Raw genomic sequence first — 13,238 nt, forward strand, 5'->3', positions numbered from 1 at the left:
GGTCGGCAGTGGGGGCGGACTGGTGGTATAGCGCTCGGGCGGGCAGCGTGCGCGGACCGGTAGCCCTGGCCATGGGCGGACAGTGGGAGCGGGCTGGTTACTCCTGGCGTGGGCGGGTGACGTGGGCGGACCGGTGGTTCTGGCCGGTATACGAGCAGTGGGAGCGGACTGGTAGCTCTTGGCATGGACGGGTAGCGAGAGCCGACTGATGGCTCTGACCCGTGGCGGGCAGTGACTGTGGTAACTCTGACCCGTGGCGGGCAATGACTGTGGTAGCTCTGGCCGGTGGCGGGCAGTGAGTGGTAGCCCTGGCCGGTGGCTGTGCAGTGGATCGTGGCCGACCGTGGTAGCCCTGCCGCGGCCGGGGAGCGCTGAGCTGACGGTGGCAACTTTGCGATGGTCGGTTGGGGAGGCGGAGGAACTTACGGTCGTCAGGAGCAGAAATGCAGCTGCGGGTAACCAATTGGTGGGTGTCGCATCGTCTCACATCTGACCTCAGCAGGAAATGACCGCACGTCTGGTCTCGGATGTCATTATCTCACATTTTATGTCCATCTCGGGTGTCATTGTCTCGCGTCTTATGCCCATCTCGGTGGGCAGTGAATTTCCATCCGATCTGTGATCTCATCTGACTTCTGATGTCCCTGCATCCATACGTGAGCACAGGATCTGTCTGTGTGTGTGTGTGGAGAAGGCTCGTGCTCGTGAAATCGCCGACAAGAGCCATTTTCGTTGTCGTGGCTCATCTGGGTACCGGCAATTTGGTACAGCACACCCTCAGTATGTTCTTGTCTTTTCTTGGGTCGCCTGATGTTTCGAGTTAGTGCACTGAAGCGAACTGTTTGAAATTTGCTGACGTTCAGGCGCTGTTGTGATACGAGTTGCGCGAATTACAACTAGTAGAGGCCGAGATATATTGTGTGGTGTGAATAGACTGAAAATACATCACATCAGCTAACGTATATCATGAATTGGTCTTGAATTTCACACAAATCGAACAAAGCAAAGTGCGGAATTAGGGACTGGTGTGACCCGCCCTTGTGTGAGGGTCTCTAGAGGCAGATTGCAGTAGGTACTGATCTCTCAACGGCTCGTCATCCAAAGCCGGCCACAACCGCTGCCGTGTTCGTGTTTACCACGAAATATGTGTATATGCGTGCTAATCTATAAATAAAACAGCTGCTGACATATGATACGGATTTTATGGAAAATGTGATTAGCGTGCTTTTCCTTCCGCAGCAGAAAGTTACTTTCGAACCTTAAATCCTCAAGTACATCATCTTCTAGCTATCGCTGCACCCACGATGAGAAACGTCGCTTGCTTACTGTTTAGGGACGTTGTTGTGATATTTCGGTGCATTTAGTGCCTCCTCCTTGCCACTTGTTAGGTCTTGGTTAGGAACAATGGGCAGATCTTCCGATTTCCAGGCGTGGCGCTTGGCGAAGGCGAACAAAGCGAAGCCACTCATCCGTTGGCTGGCATCATTCATTTGGATGCTAATTTGCGTCTTTTGATTTGATCATCCTGAAGTTTGCGAGCCTGCCTTTAACCTGCTGGCGCATTATCTTGTTAGACCCTGCCTCCGACCCCAGAATCCACCCGAAATCGAATCAGCCCTCTGCTGGCCAGCGCATTAGCCGCCGACAAAAACTGTCTCGGCCACGAGAACAAAGCACGTTTGTGTTGCTGTGGCGAAGGAGGCCGAAGTAAGCGGCTGGTTTCTCTCGAGCGTGCCCCGGCTGTTTCGTGAAGTCGGTTGATCGACGAATCCAGTCCAGGCCATGCGGAAGGTCAGCACGGTCGCGTTCGGGCCCGGAGCGACCAGCCACGGTCCGCTGGCTGGCCTGCTCCTCACGCGCCACCGTCGCGGCCGTGCCGCGCACGCGCTCTCGGTCACCGGTGTGCATCTGAGGTGGCATGCTGGACGTGTTGGGATTCCGATGTCTATGGACGCGTGTGTGTCTTTGCTTCTCCATCTGTTTGCGCCCCAGTCTGCGTCTGTGGACGGGTTTTCGGTGTCCTTATCAGCTGGAGCTAGCGCACAAGCCCTAGCCTCGCCGATCTGACTGTTTTTCTCCGCTTCGCTGGGCGAGGGGGCTGGGCGAGCCGCTATGCCGTCTGGAGAACTAGGCGTGCTAAGCCAAGTGGAAAGCAGCATGGCATGACGTCACGTGACACTGCATCGGTCTGGGTGTTCTGTAACGAGCCTTTCGGACTATGTTGGTTGAGTCATTTATAATTCCTGGTCATTACCAATTCATATTTCATTTAAAAATGTATCCATGTTTGCATACGCTGCAAGGTTGATATAATCTGTGTTGCGCCAAACCAAACCGTGGAAGGTCGAATATGGCTTATGTTGTTTTATTCGGTGGCTTGGATTTAGTTTGATCTTGGACGACTTGACTGACCGTAATATATTTTGTAGCGTCTACGTCATTTAGCATGAAATTGAGATCATCAGCATGACGCAGTGCTTCTGAATGCATATCTCAAGATAAACGAGCGTTTTTTTTTTTGTTTTTTTTAGGACTGGCCCCCAAATGCTGCCGAAGTGCCCTCAACAAATCACTCATGAGCAATCTATGGTAGGTCTCCGACTTTGTACAGGTATAGCACAAGTTTAACTTGCACAGGACACGTCAGCACCATGCCTCCAGTGATTGTAACCTCAACTACAGGGCACTTCGGCACCGTGCGTCTAGCGATTCCAATGAACGTCTCAGGGTAGGAGGCCCTCCGAGGCTCTATCACCCGTCAAGGGTTGTACGGCCCACTAGGCGTTTTGAATGAAAGGTCTTGAAAAATATGCAGGACCAGAATTGTTTCGCCAGTTTTTTACCAAAGGCCCACTTAAAGTGTAATGCTCTTGTATCGCATTTTCGTGAAGAGATCAAAATATTTAGATGGCAATGCCTATTTCCATTTTTAAAAATCACAAACACCAGAAATATTAAACCGCTGCACTTTTTCTTCCTTTCTAACGTTGTGGATTAGGCACAGGCACAATGAGCGTTGCCAAGCCGACTTGTATGGAATGACACCCCTTTCCCGCTTAGCTTCGGTGAAAAAGAAATCCCCCCCCCCCCCCCACGTCCCGCGGCCAAAAGCCTCAGTGGCAAAGACCATGCTAGGGTTTCTCTAACATAAGAACAGGTCCCTGACGCTTCAGAATAGGACCCCAAACCTACAAAGGCCCCTTTAGCGGAGAAGAAGGGCTCCGTTGACGGGAAGGGTCCCTACAACCCGATTTGCCCCGCTTCTGGGCGAAATCTTGGCTATGCCACTGGTCACTTGCACATGCCACCCTGGTATCACCGGATCGCAACAGTCAGTGGCGTGCAGCGTGCAAGGGGGACTGCGAGCATCAGGGGCGTGCGCACTATATACAATTTTACGTAAATATGCCTTTTTGCATATGCATGTTGACATCTGCCGGAAATGACAAACATCCGGTTTTAACAAGATAAAGATTTAAAATGTGCAGCATTGTTGTACGTTAAATAATAAATTTCGCGTACCTCTGTGTGAAAACATGCGATTTTTTATGACACGTTTTTTCTCCCCCCCCCCCCCCGCATTGAGAAATCCTGCATACGCCCTGGCGAAAGTGGTCCGGAAAGCGTTGCGAAGGCTTACCAATCACCACGCAGGCGGACCTGATTACCAGATCACGTGATCATGGGGTGAGCGAGTGAGTGCCTACACCGAACGTGAAGGGAGCCAAGCGATGAATTAGCATGGCTGCCGCTGAGCCCGCTGGCAGCACGCGCCCGGCGCGGTGCGATGTCACCTCACTTGTCAGGAATGTCAGATGTCAGGAAGCACTTCGGGAGCGTCGGCCCCGACGCCCGCTGTCAATTGAAATTCATGCGGGAAATTGGATAAATTCACGCGCACTTGTTGGGCTTCAGATCAATCGACTCATAGCTTACCGGCTATCTCATTAAACACAGCGCGGAAGATGGGTCGGGATTGACGACCAGGCGGCCCGCCGCGCCGGCCGCTGTAGGGTGCCGTCGCCGGTGTATCACCGGTGGGTGCGGCCGCAGCGGAGCTGCCCTTCCCCGGGGTGCGGACGGGAGGCGCGGCTTTTTGACCCGCCAACACGCCACATCTGACCCGGCCAGAGCTCGCGGGCTTTTGGCTGATCGGTGGGCCAAATTTGGCGGGCTATCGGCAGGTTAAAAATTTTGTGAAGAAGCGAAATAATGCATTTTGTGTCAACGCTTGCGTTTTAAACCCTTTCAAAAATCGGAGTGCTGCGACACGCAATGCGATCATGAAAATGTTCACGTTATGATTTTTCTAGCAATGTCTGCAAGTTGCAGAATAACATCACGGCAGTCGATAAACGTGGCTTTGGTTTAATTGCAAGCCATACCTTACATTTTCACATGTAAGTCTACAGTAATTGCACCGCGGTTTCATAAGATGTGATCAGTTTAGCGTTTCATGTCACTGATCCGCTGACACAGATCTCGTGATAGCTCGTGCTTGGAGCGCCAGCTAGCCGCCAGCTAGGGCGGGGGGGGGGGGAGGCGGGGGGTGAGGGCGTAAAATGCAAACTAAATGCACAGCTGCCGCTGCAGGCATGTCCCTTGCGAAAATTGTTCAGCTAAGTTCGGCAGCTATGGTCTCAGTATATGGGGTGGGCTGGAACTGATCTAGCCCAGGTCTCGGTGAAATATGCACTAGCTCCCATTGTTTATGAGCTATTCCCATTACCGCCCATCCGCGCGATGGAGTGGACCGTAGTTTGGCATCGTCGTGCGTGGCGCAAGCCGCCCTTCATTTGGAAAACTGGGGAAGACATGCTGTTGGCAACGAGTCGCTGTTTGTTTGGAGCTGCTATGTTTTCGCGTTGTCGGTATTCTTCTTAAAAACTTTGCCTGGTTATGTGCTCGAGTGTTCTAAACAGTTCTTAAACAACTTGATGGTGCGTTGCTCCCGCTACCCGTGCTTATTTTTAGAAATTGCTGTATTTTTTTTCAGCAAAAAGCTGTCGCTGTTAGGCAGTTTTCGGACATCAAGTACTATTTGGCTTCCCTCGCAAGAAATATTCGGCTACTCGCCCGGTCGGCCTCGCGCGCGAACGCAGTGTCCCCACCCGCTGCCAGACGTGCCGGCCGGCCGGACCGGCATGCGCAGCGGTGTGAGCTTTAGAGAGCGGTGGCGCGGCATCGGCCAGTTCGGGCTGGCTAGCATCGTTGTACCGAAATATCGACCTTGGCCCCAGCCGGGATCTATATTCGTCCACGCAGCATGCTGGTACCTTTGCTACAGGAAGATGCGGCGTCTTTCAGCAATCTGCTCGCATCGAAACGGATGGAATCCGCGTCTGCGCGTGATATCTCTTGCTAGATTATTTTCCCGTCAAAAAGAAGCCGTGGCGTGAGCGACGACACTTGGGCTGAAGCTTGACAAACTGAGCATCTGAGGGATTTCGAACCTCAAATACGTCTTGACTTGCAATACATACATATATATATATATATATATATATATATATATATATATATATATATATTTATATATATATATGCATAGATGTATTGCACAGCTACAACTACATTATATATCGGCATATATCTCAATATACATAAGACATTATTCGAAACATATTAGATATATTGGCCAGACATGTCTTAGACAGACATGGTCTGCAACAGGCGCCAAGGTCATGCTGTCCGTGACGCGACCAGCAGCCTGGCAGAAAACCTGGTGTCACAGGTCGCCAAAGCGGTTTGGGGCAAACGGGTCAATTACCACCAGAGGCGGAGCTGTCAAAGTCGGTGCGCCGCCGCTGCACTGGTGTATCAAAAAAGGTCAAAATATGCAGATGGACGCTTGTTGACGTAGATACCAGAAAAGTCCGTCCAAAATGATCAAAAGTGTACCTAATGCCCTCGCCAGGCAGGAATGACTTGCAATACAGACCCTGCGAAAAGGTCTGGTCGCTACGGTCGTGGTTCCTTGGCTGGGGCGGACAAGAGCCACGGCCAGGCTTGCCATACTGCAGACCTGGAAACGCACAATTCAAAGTCGTGAACGCAAAACTAGGAATTTTTGGGGCAGTCTCGGAAAAATCGCTGCGTGGTGCTCAAAGGTCACGTAAGAGACGCGGGATAATCAGAGAACATGGTTTCAGAAACGGTGGATTACAGCTGCTATAGCTATTATGAGATGGCAAACATGCATGATGCCACATCATGCGAGAACGTTGTAAGCCGTCTACAACATAACATCAGCAGAGAGATGCCCTCTCCAGCGCTACAATGTCGTGTCATTAACTAAGAATGAGACCAACAACAGTATCACAAGGCACAGCATGAAACAGACGAGGCTTGCTGACCTGATTATTCTCCAAAGTCGCCCATATCTGGCCGCCACCCCGATGCTATGGTGAGCGAAGACCCAGTCGCACTGGTGAAATGCTCTAGCGCTTTTCTCGCGGTAATGATACAACATTTAGCGATACGAAATAGGCAACGAAATGAAATTGCATGTGGTGAAAAGGGTGGAAAGGCAACTCAATGTCCTGCACAAATTTGGTTAAGATCCGCTGCCTGTGTTTGGAGTTTTCGACTTTGTATGCCTTCGACTGGCTGTACGTTAGCAACGCCCCCTTATGTGAGAACGTGAGTTCAGTATGTTTTCTGGCTGCTCGATGTCATCACCTACCTCAACTCAGCCTATTTTTATCTCACTTCGGTGCGACAAAAATAGGCACACACCAGTGACATTTTAAAGTAATTTTGGAATATGGCAACTTTATATGGTGCTCCGTGCTAAAGTCGGCTTCAAAAACCTCGGCGACCAGCCGATCAGGCTGCAAGTCATGTTTCACCGATTAGATTGTATTGTACGTTGTCGCAATGTAAAATTTAATGCCGACGCTCATTTTAACTTAACGCAAATACATGCAGCCTGAAAAATATTTTTCAGGCCGCCAGGCCCTTGCTCATCGCCATGTCAAATGCCACCGACAGTGTGTCCAATCTACTGCTACCAGGCGCTCTCCATTCAAAGGTCATCCATCAAAGGGGATGTTTCACATTTGAAGATGCTGGAGCAAGCATCATATATGATGTGACAAACTCACTTATGACTAGAGGTATTCATTTTAGGTGGAAAATGTTGCTCTAGACAGCGCAATTCTCTGTTTAGTAAATATGCTTCTCAATGCGTCATGGTTTGATTGCCTCATCACACCTTGCACAACATTGATTGGGGGCCAGTTGACGGCCGTTATATCTGAAATCGCGCTCACGAACGCCGGATATGAACCTCGATAAATATATTTTTAGTCTTGGTCGCCGCATGGCTTATGGAATGGCAGGATTTTAATCACGTTATTTTGACGTCATGGATGCCAAAGTGGCTTTGAAATCATCTCCCCGATATACCTTTTCCCATTTTAGCGGGCGTGTAGCCCAGAAACTAGAGGTGCTTAGGTCCTAAAAAGGGCAGGATTGAGAACATCACCGTAAGGTTTTCAATGTGGCTATTTCAGTTTAAAACCCCATATAACTGTGGAACACTCCCTTTAATCCGCAAGGGAGGACATGTCTGGGAGGCGCTCTTATTCTACGCAAGAAGGCAACCATATTAGGTTTTAATTTGTAGAAAGAGGAAATTGGGAATATCGAGCGAAAAGTGGCTGCCTGTCGGGGCGCGTAACAGCGTAAATTGGAACATGTGTGATCTGAACCTTTCTGATCAAGTTTTGCGTTGGGAGCAACGCGTTTTTGTTATATCAGAAAGATCATTTGAAACTGTACATAGTCTTATGCAATACTTTCTGAGAACGTCACGGGACTTTTAAGAAACCCAAGATCTCAATCCAGTCAAAAATGTCTTAGTCCGAATCGGCTCATCACTGTTTCGCAAACCACAATGCCTTACAACCGGTCCGGGTCTCAAGATATTTGTCATCGGCACAGGAAGCACGCATCTTGCATCGAGTCTCGTCATGATATTTGAATCCTGCTGGAGCCTAGAGCTCACGGGCTGCACCGCGGCATCACAGAAGGCTTAGGAATGACACGTTTCACATCCAATACGCTACTTTGGACCACGGTCTATTTCCCATAATGGGCCATAATAGGCCTGAATGGTGTGCGGAAGCGCTTCTGGGGGCGAAATGGACATTAATGACGCATTCTCCGGCGGAGTTTGCAGAATTGTTAAATTGGGCAGTAAGCAGACATTTTGTTGCAATTAATGTCTGTTTGCATGCTCAGACTGTGGTCGTCTGCGGATACAGACATTTTCTCGATCCCACAAGCATGAGACAACGGATGTCGAAATTCCAGATGCATGTGTACATATGCAGCCTGTTGCCTGGTTCATGCAGTCAGCCAGGCCTCAGATTTGCTGAAGAGCTCGCCGAAAACTCGTCTTTGAGTTAAATGCGTGTAAGGTGGCCGCGTCCTACCTTGACAGCATGATAGCTTTTCCAGGCTTCCGTCCTTCACGCTGCAGAATTTCTGCGAAGTTTAAGCTTCGGCGTGGTCAGCGTGTGGGCGGGTGGAACCACATCATGTACTGGCATTATGGCAGCACGGTAGGCTGTGGGGCTACTGTGTTAGCCGCCCAAAAAGAAGTGCAGAAGTGGCAAGATTTCTGCTGTGGTGCGGATTAACGCCTGAGGCAATGGGTATGGTGGCGGTCGGGCCCCGTTACTCTGGGTTAATACCCGTTAATGACTTGTCATCATTCCGAGCTGCTTAATCTTGTCTTCTGAACCATAACAAAGGTAAGACGAAGTATTCGTACTGTTTGCCATTCTTCCTAATGCGCCGAAAATAAAGTAGACGAAGTTCAGCGAGAAACTGAGTTTTTGAGATAGTTTGGACTTCTTTCCCAGCCACGGGCCTACTCAACGTCAGCCTAGTTCCCGCTGCTGGCGTATGCCTCTGCATCTTTTGGTTGACGATTCCAGTACTTCGTAAAACATATTTTGAGCAGGAGCTAGGTGTGCATGATACTAAGTACCATTTTCTTCAAAACACATCTCCAGTTATGTTCAATCCTCCCCTCATCGGGTGTATATTTTGAGCATTGGCTATCAGAGCCTTGTAGTCCCGACGTTTGTAACGCTTAACACCTGCATCTGCTGTGTAGGCTTTTGGGCCTAAAAAGTCGACGCACGCGTACATTACAAATACAACATAGTCAATTCGGATTGCTGCTTTCAGCTTTCCATCTGGTTAAAGTGCAATGTCTCATCGGTTTTTGGCCTTTGCTGGAAGTTCGGCAATCACCATTTTGCAGCTACAATTTTCAGATTTTTTTAGCAACGTGACGGAAAGACAAGACAGAAATCTCAACTCGCGTTCTGCAGCTGTCAGAGCAGTCAGGCCTATACCATTTTTAAATCATCACAGTTATTTCACGGCAGTTGAAATGCAGCTGCGTCTTTCCACGTGATTATGTTAACTTCAATGTATTTAATACGCATGGTATGAGTTTTCTTTCCTAGAGCACTCGCCACCTGCTTTTAATCAGATGATCTAGGGTCGAGCTTACAGCACCAAGAGACGCTGGAGCTGTAGCCACAGCGACCCGATCGGGCATCCAGGGCCAGTCTTTCAAGGAGGAATTACGATAGGTCAGCCCAACCAAAAGTCTACCCATCTATCCACACGCTTGCCTCCTGGCTAGATCCAAAGTTCGCGTCCTTAGGATGCAGAGACCCAACCTACCCTGGTTGTCAGAGAGCCTCTGATGTGGCTCCATGTGGGACGCACTGCCCTGACCTGGGCTGACCGGGCGGCGGCACGGCCGCTTCTCGGGCTGTGGGCAACGGCGGCGGTCGGCGCGGCTTCGGCGAAGCGCCGGCGCGGCGCCGCCGGTTATGCCGGTCCGACACGAGCTGTACCGGGAACCGCGCGGCGTCGAGCGCTCGACCACCTCCGACATCGCCGCCGCGCCGCCGCCGCTGCCGCCGCCGCCGCCGCCGCGCGGCTGGTGACGCTGAGCTGGGTACCGGCCCGCGCGCGAGGCACTGGCCAGGGCTGCCCGTGGGTGGGGAGGCTCGATGTCAGCCTTGGAAAAGGGCTGTGCGTAGAGGATGTTACAATGGCGGTCCACGAGTTCCTGGTGGGGCGTGTCGTGTGCATCGCTGGTTACTGCCATACACCCGTGCATGGATGACATGATCATTGAACGGCACACGACAGCTTAGTGGAGCACAGCTGGAAGGACAGGGCGCTGAGAATGAATGCACTGCACGATACGGATCTTGACCACAGCTTGTCCAGTTACTTGTGCGTCGCGTTGAGCGTTGTAGGTTGTGCATCATTCCTTTTGGGGCTGTTCCTGTCGTTCTCTAACGAAAGATCTCCTTCCAGCTGTACGAGATAGACGACAACCCCAAGAGGAAGGAGTTCCTAGACGACCTGTTCCGGTTCATGCACAACAGAGGTCAGTTGTCAGCTGGCGGATTTGCTGCACATTCCAAATGCCCAAACAGGCAACGCTTTTATAGCGGTTATGGATACCGCTCCTGAATTTTACGTCACCACTCGTTTGCCGGCCTATTGACGATGACGTTGCAATTCCTGTGCGTAGCATAAGTGAAGACGAACTAAGTACAACGTGCCGTAAAAATCAGGAAGTGTCCCAATTGAGTACGCAGTGTGTACACAAGCCATAAAGCTTTTCGGTAGACCCTATGTGTTTGTGCCGTATGTGCACTATGTGTATATGCCCGTATATGTCCCGTTAGGGCCCATCACGTACTCCTGTTTTGGGGACATAACAAGGCACGTTTCTATGAATTTGGCATGTAATGCCTTATGCCGCAAGCGCTGGAAAAGAAGAGGCATGCCAGCTCTCAGTTTCTACGGAGGTCTTGCAACCACCGTGTGGTGGTGCGGGCGGGGTTGACTAAGAAATGGGCTCAATCCGGACTTCTCGGGACTTCCCTACGCCCCTGTGTATAGTTGAGTAAGCGAACTGTGTGGCCGACCATATCGACCAGTGCTGGGGTTGTGTTCGGGGGCGGCGGACCGGCTCGCCCCATGCCCGACCAGTGTTGGGCCTGTGTTCGAACGGCGGCGGACCGGCTCGCCCCATCCGTCTTGCGAGGTGTGGCTCTGACTGGAGGCCATGCTGTGTGTCGATGGGTGGCCGGGACTACAGCGCCAATTTATGATAATGCTCCTATCAAGCGTGGGAAGTTTATGCCCATTCTACGGTAAATCAATCGGTGGTTTGGATGGTCTCCAGCCGCAGCTGAGTGATGAGCTCTGAATGTTTGTCAGATTTAGTCTGGGTGTTTGAAATGGACGGTGCTGGCACCGGGCTTGGATGGAAGCACGCTAAGCTTGCTGTTCTGAATCGGGTCATACCACCTATATGTCCCCCCCCCCCCCCCAACAGGGTGAAATGTGAAGAAAAGCACGGGCTCAGGTAAACAGCACGGAACAGCCGCAATGAAAAATGAACTATCATTAATATTCCAACACCGTGGATGGCCGCAAATCCACATGGTTTCATGGGTTCAGATGACCATCGGCGTCCGGAACTCACCTTACCTGAAGGCGTGGAAAGAGTGCTGTCATGGCTTACATACAAGACGGGTCATGGAGGTGATGGGCACGGAGTCGGTGCTCCGAACGCTCTGGCATGAGAGCGTCGTCTCCTACGGGGGTCGCCAAACCTCAGAACGCCACGTAGCGCAGCCTGTAAGCCATCGCTCGGCGGGAGTGGGAGCCCACCCGACGGCGTCACTCGAGTCCGGGGTGCCAGCGGCCCGCGGCTCCGTCCGTTGCCTTTGTTCTCCCGAATGGCGCGGTATACTGCGTCGCGGAGCGTCGGGCGGCCGTCACGGCGCGCCGGGACGCCGAAACTGTCGCCCGGCCAGTGACGTATTCCACGGAATCCGGCGGAATGCCTGCCATTGTCACGCCTCCGGCCCGGGACTAGGCCTCGCAGTGGAAATTATCCCGCGCTCCTATCAGAACTATCAATCAGCCAGAACAATTCGCATCCCCAGTAAAGCTGTCTTCATAAACGATACGAAATTACCGGCTACGGGCGTCTTAGTGCTGCCGCATTTCTCCTGTGTCAAACCCCACCGTCTCTCCCGGCCGGACGCTTTGTGTGTAATTTCCGCGTGTTGGACCCATGGGACATTATGGGTTTACGAGAGGCACCCTAGAATGTCCAAGGTGCCCATTATCTCTCCAACATATTTATGTGATTGGATGCTACAATTTTATGCGATCTCCAAGGTCAACCGGGCCGTGTTTCTTCAATGGCGACAGCGGGCGCACACATCAAAGGTCATGGCTTTTGCCTTACAAAAGGGCGCACAGTAGTGAAAGTTAGCGACATTTGTACTAACGCAGTTGCGGCAAAACCAACAAGACAGTCTGAAGGTCTGGAAGTTTTTTAGGATGAAAACCACGTGGCTGACGGCTTGATGTGACTGTGTGCATTCCAAGGAGCGAGACGTCTTATAACACGATGATGACCGGATCTCGAGCCTGCAGCTAAAGACACACGCATGATTTCCAATCTGTATATATTCCCATTTAAATGTCGATTGACGTCAGTCCTGGCTAGGCATGCCGATCTTATCATATTATGATAAACAGTATGATCATTGCATACTGCATTTCTGCATGCATTAAATTACATTATGAGTCCTCTGATGGCGAATGTGCTGAGCTCTGTTTCTGCATGCTGTGAGGCATATGGATGCATACTCGCCCATGGGGACAACAGCCATTGTTCATATCACCCACATCACCGCACGAACTTTTCACTGCGGCGGCCTTTTTCACTGGGTGTCACTTGGGTGTCAGCGGGATGTGGGAGTGCGGCCGGGGACGTTTACAGTGTCAATCAGCTCCACCGACACAACCTCACGACCCCTTACTGACCGCTTCTTGTTCAATGCTGCACTACATTCGCCAACAACCGCATGCGGTATGCGCCCTCGCAGCCAGTTCGGCGGGGCGGTGGCTGACCGTGCCCGGTCGCCCTCCCCTCCCCCCCCCCCCCCCCCCCCCGCCTTGCGCAGATCACTACCGCCTTACGGGACTCCCCGGGCCGACGATGCTGCTGATCTGACCCTCCGGTGCCCGGATCCGCCCCGCTCCGTAGCCCGACGCTGCCGGAACTGTCCCCTGGTGTCCGGCTCTGGCCTGCTCTGTGGTCGAACACTGCTGAGCTGGTCCTCTGTTGCCCGGCTCTGGCCTGCTCCGTGGCCTAACAGTGC

The 13,238-nt window shown here is 51.6% G+C and overlaps 1 protein-coding gene across 1 annotated transcript in view; it reads left to right on the forward strand.

Annotated features, from left to right (window-relative positions):
* The window catches only part of LOC119099689 (AT-rich interactive domain-containing protein 3A-like), a gene marked incomplete at its 5' end in the record, with an annotated part of 28,891 nt that overhangs the window by 1,619 nt on the left and 14,034 nt on the right, over window positions 1-13,238 (forward strand). The window contains one exon of the mRNA XM_037222754.1: window positions 10,360-10,432. Within this exon, the coding sequence (XP_037078649.1) occupies window positions 10,360-10,432 (73 nt within the window). The remainder of the gene's footprint in view (window positions 1-10,359; window positions 10,433-13,238) is intronic.

Source organism: Pollicipes pollicipes, unplaced genomic scaffold, assembly GCF_011947565.3.
Source record: "Pollicipes pollicipes isolate AB1234 unplaced genomic scaffold, Ppol_2.1 Scaffold_4881;HRSCAF=5763_pilon_pilon_pilon, whole genome shotgun sequence".
In the NCBI taxonomy this organism is placed as follows: domain Eukaryota; kingdom Metazoa; phylum Arthropoda; class Thecostraca; order Pollicipedomorpha; family Pollicipedidae; genus Pollicipes; species Pollicipes pollicipes.